Source organism: Portunus trituberculatus, chromosome 25, assembly GCF_017591435.1.
Source record: "Portunus trituberculatus isolate SZX2019 chromosome 25, ASM1759143v1, whole genome shotgun sequence".
NCBI lineage: Eukaryota > Metazoa > Arthropoda > Malacostraca > Decapoda > Portunidae > Portunus > Portunus trituberculatus.
The window spans coordinates 14466941-14471940 of record NC_059279.1 but is presented as its reverse complement, the minus strand read 5'-3'; the positions used below and the strand labels follow the sequence as shown (position 1 = coordinate 14471940).

Sequence of the window (5000 nt, the reverse complement as noted above, 5' to 3'; positions counted from 1 at the left end):
AAGATAAATAGGACCAAAATTATCCTTATAAACAAGAGAAATATGCTTGTAAATAAGTTACACAAAGGGGAAAAGAGTAATGGCGCTTATATATATGAAAAAAAAAACACCAGCAATTTCCTTATCTTGAAGAAAAATACACCAATAGCTTTAACACACACACACACACACACACACACACACACGACGGACAGAGAGGACAGAGAGAGAGAGAGAGAGAGAGAGAGAGAGAGAGAGAGAGAGAGAGAGAGAGAGAGAGAGAGAGAGAGAGAGAGAGAGAGAGAGAGAAAGCAAGCACCCACGATTAATTCCTTCAACACACTGTAAAAGAAAATTAAAACCAGTTACTCAGACAGAAAAAAGGACTGATTTCTGAAACCCAGAGAGAGAGAGAGAGAGAGAGAGAGAGAGAGAGAGAGAGAGAGAGTAATCATCAGTAACTTTATCAGAGAAGCTACCAGTAATTTCCTTCACGCAGGAGAAAAATAAACAACAGAAAAATGCACAAACAATAATTTCTCCACATGGGTTAAAAAGACCGGAAGAATTTGTATAACGCGAAAATAGAACACGGCAACAAACACAAGGGAGCAATTTAAAGCTGAATAAACACCAGATACTTTAGACTCTAGCGTGGAGAAAATTCCTGGTATTATTTTTTTTTTTTACCCTTCATGAATTAAGACCGTATCCCAAAATTGATGAGCGTCGCATGTTTCTACTTTTATTATCGTGTAGTGGAAGTGATCGGGTTATTCAAGAATGTTTTTTTTATGAATTTAATGATAGTTTAACACGGATTTTACATCATTAACTGCAAAAAACATCCTCGTAAACTTGATTAGTGATGATTTAACATTCAATTTACGTATCAACTAGAAAAGCATCTTTGTAAATTGTACCTATGATAGTTTGACAAGGATTGTGTTCCTTTAACCCTTTTAAAACTACGACGCGTTTACATATTTATTGTGGTTATTATTTGGTGATTTTATGAAGCTTCAGAAACTTGGGTGCTTTTGAAATAGTGAAGACTCAGGCCATCAATCTTTATACCTCCATAGAGCCCTCCTAGTGTCAATAAAATAGTCTAATCACACACAAATCTCAAGGTAGAATGCGTCCCGGTTCTGAAGAGGTTAAGTGAAAAAAAAAAAAAAACTAATTAAAAACCAAATTAATGATTGTTTAGCGAAGATATTTCATCACTGATTAAAAAACTCCCTTAAAAAACCCAAATAATGATAATTTGATAAGGAATTTACATCTTAACGGCAAAAACATCCTTGAAAACGAGAATATTTAAACGCGACCTTTAAAGATAATGGCGAGAATAAAGCGTTTCAAAATCCAAGCATTAGTGAGACAAGAACCTTGATCACTGCTGCCGCCGCCACTGCCTCTCCTCTCGGTCTGATATGGAACTTGGCTGATCAGTATGGTCAAGCCACAAGCCACTATTCTTAAAGCGGCTCCACGTGGCACAGTGCCGGCGGATGTCAGGCCTCCCCGACCCCACCACAGTCTCCTCCCTCACGGGCCCCCAGCAGCACGCCCGTTAATGCCACACTAACACCTTGGAGAGTGTCTTCTGTGGCGTTTTTTTTTTGGCCTGCTCGCGTCTCCCCGCCTGACCTGTGAGTGAAGTGTGGACGGTGATGTTTTTGGTTCGCTGTGGTGGTGCTGTGCGGTGCCTCTGTGGTGCCCTGCCTGTGTGCTATTTGTGGCTCATTGTGGTGTGTACCTCCGACTTCTTCCTACCAACACCGGTGCTTAGTGTTTCTGTGTGTGTTTTATGGTGTTGTGGTGCCCTTCTTGTTGTTACTGTGGTGCGGGGTGACTTCTTGCTTGGTGTGGTTTCTATTTGTGGTGCTTTGTGGTATGTGTGTTTGTTTTTTTGTGGCGTGTATTTTTAAGTGTGTTGTGGTGGTGGTGGAGTGTGTTGTGTTGTATCGTGTGTTGTGTGTCTATTTGTGTGTTGCTTTTGTGGTGGATTTGGTGTCCTCTTGTGATTATATGGTGACTTCACTGTGTTATTGTTGATTTTTTTTCTACGTTTGTTTCTTTTTTTTTATGGGGTTTAGTAGTGTTCTTGTGTTGCGCGGTGTCTTTTGTGTTGCATTTTCTATTGTGTTTATTTTTGTGGTTAATTTGGTGTACTGTTCTGATTTTTTGTTGTTTTTCTACGTGTCTTTCTTTTTGTAGTGTTTTGATGGTGGTGTTTTTGTGTTGCGTGGTGTCTTTTGTGTTGTATTTTCTATTGTGTTGTATCTTTTTTGTGATTAATTTAATGTACAGTTGTGATTTTTCGTGATGTTACTTTTCTACGTGTCTTTCTTGTTATAGTGTTGTGGTGGTGGTGTTCTTGTGTTGCGTGGTGTCTCTGTTGCATTTTCTATTGTGTTGTTTCATGTTATTTTCGTGATTAATTTGGTGTACTGTGTGATTTTTCGTGATGTTACTTTTCTACGTGTCTTTCTTGTTATAGTGTTGTGGTGGTGGTGTTCTTGTGTTGCGTGGTGTCTCTGTTGCATTTTCTATTGTGTTGTTTCGTGTTATTTTCGTGATTAATTTGGTGTACTGTGTGATTTTTCGTGATGTTACTTTTCTACGTATCTTTCTTGTTATAGTATTGTGGTGGTGGTGGTGTTCATGTGTTGTGTGGTATCTTTTGTGTTGCCTCTTATATTCTTAATTCTGGTATGCTTTGTACTTCGAACTTTTTGTGGCTTATGTAGTGTACCCGTATTTCTTCTTTGTAGTGTTGATGTGTCGTGTGAATTGTGCTGTCTGTGTTACTTGTCTTGTATTTGTAGCTAAAGTGTGATTGGTGTGATTTCTTCTGGCTTTCTTTCTTTATTTTTTTTCTATTCTGATTTCATTTTTTTTATCTATTATTTTTTTATACGTACAGTACTGTGACGTTGTGTTGTTTGTATGCTTACGGTACTGTGATATTGTGTTGTGTTTATCTTCCTGGTTTACTTTTGCTACACTTCCACTGTTTGCCATGTTTCTTTAGTCATCCTCCCTTCAGCCTTATCTCAACCTCTTCCAATCACTTTCACTTTAACATTCAAACCTTTCCCAGCACTAAAAACAATGCATGGGATCTTCTGAAGCGTCTGCAAGAATGAAAGGCACGAAGAGGAATAGATTATGCAATTTCTGGTATGTATAAGTGTTTGGAGGCTGGTGTAGATTGAGAAGAAATGTCGAAATGTCTCGTAGTCTTAAGTGATTCAGGAAAAGGTGTGACGAATGACAGTGAATTGGTTAGTTTTGTTGTTATTTTAGTAGGAGTGGTTTAAGGGAACGTTGAAAGGTGTACAAATGAAAAAAAAAAAAGAGACAAAAACTGAAGGTACCAGTTACTATAGGTAGTGAAAAATAATCATCCAAATCCTGAAAATTGTTGGAACCTTCCTTTTGAAGCAGTTCACGTGAAAGACAGGAAGTTATTGGTGCATTTGAGACTGTTTCCATTATTCTAGTAATGATTTAAGTACTTTGAAACATTGATAAAAAAAAAAAGAAACATCCACGAAAACCGTTAGAACATCCACAAAAATTTCAGGACATTGATACGAAAAAAAAAACGAAACCGTAAGAACATCAACAAAAACATAAGAACATAGAAAAAAAGTGATAAGGAAAATAAAGAGATAAGGGAAGATACAAGGCCGTAAGAATATCCACAAAACCATAAGAATACAAAAAATAAGAGATAACGAAAATAAAGAGAAGGGAAGATGCAAAACCGTAAAAATAACAAACAAAAACTATAAGAACATAAAAAAAGAGATAAGGAAAATAAAGAGATAAGGGAAGATGCAAGACCGTAAAAACATCCACACAAATCGTAAGAATACAAGAAAATAAAGGATAAGGAAGATAAGGAGTAAGGGAAGATGAAAGAAGCCATCAGGACTACACGTGACACTCCCTCTATAAATCACCCCTACTTATCACCATCTATCATCCCCATCCATAAACCTGTCTAATCTTTTACAGCTCCCTAATGACTCAGCACTAACCCCCACCCAATCATCTTTGTGGCCCTTTGGAAATATTCTTTACGGCAGAAGAAAGCGTTTGGGAATACGAGTTTTGATAATAACCCCTCTGATATCCTGGCCTATATATCCCTCGTCAGGTATCGTAAGGGGATTTTCAGCAGATCAAAGGACTTTCGACTGAAGAAGAGAGTTCGAGTGTGATTGTGGCAGGTTAATTGATTTTACGCCATGACTTCACCTGTGTTTACTTTGTTGTTTGCTTAGTGCACCTGAGTTTGAGTGAAGCTTGTGTTGTTACTATTACTGTTTTGTATCTTTTTGTAATCAACTTTGACTGTGTGTGTGTGTGTGTGTGTGTGTGTGTGTGTGGGGAGGTGATTTTTCGTTATTTTTATGCGAAGTTTGTCATTTGTGGTTTGTGTTTCTTCTTTGGTGTGTGATTGTGTTTTGTCGCTTTTATTTGTGTCTGAATTTGAGGCGAGATGCAGTGAGGAGTTTTGCTTATTTGCCGTGGTTTGGTTCATTAGACGGCCGGCTGACGGTGGAGTGGAGAAAGTTTGGCCACGCGTTACCTGTGGATGATGAGAGTGGTGATAATGAGGATGATTGTGATGATGATGACTTTATGTGTATTTTATGTGTAGAAATTCTAGATACTTACTTGTTTACACGATTTGAAATTATTGTATCTTGAGCGTCTCCTCGTATGTGTGATTGTGTGGTCTGTATATAAGCACCAACTAACTAAACCACACATCCAAACACTTTCACTAAAATCAGTCCAACTTAACCCAAACTTATTTATCCTTTATCCAACCTAACCTAACCTAACCTAACCTAACCTAACCTAACCTAACTAACTAACTAAACCACATCTTAAATATTTTCATCAGAGTAGTCCAGCTTAACCCAACTTCCTCTTCCTTGATTTAACCTAACCTTACCAAACTTTTAATAACTTTAAGGGAAATGACAATCGTG

At 37.7% G+C, this 5000-nt stretch overlaps 1 protein-coding gene across 2 annotated transcripts in view; it reads left to right on the top strand.

Moving 5' to 3' along the window:
- The first annotated feature begins 1500 nt into the window (after positions 1-1500).
- The window catches only part of LOC123508858 (adenylyl cyclase-associated protein 1-like), a 59597-nt gene continuing 56097 nt past the window's right edge, over positions 1501-5000 (top strand). Inside the window, exon 1 of one of the 2 annotated variants that reach the window (XM_045262838.1) lies at positions 1501-1637. Coding sequence is in view for 1 of the 2 variants with exons in the window: in XM_045262834.1 (XP_045118769.1) it covers positions 1796-1829 (34 nt within the window). In the remaining variant the exon portion in view is untranslated. Of the gene's footprint in view, positions 1638-1780; positions 1830-5000 lie in introns of those variants that run through there. The other variant, XM_045262834.1, reaches the window with a different exon arrangement.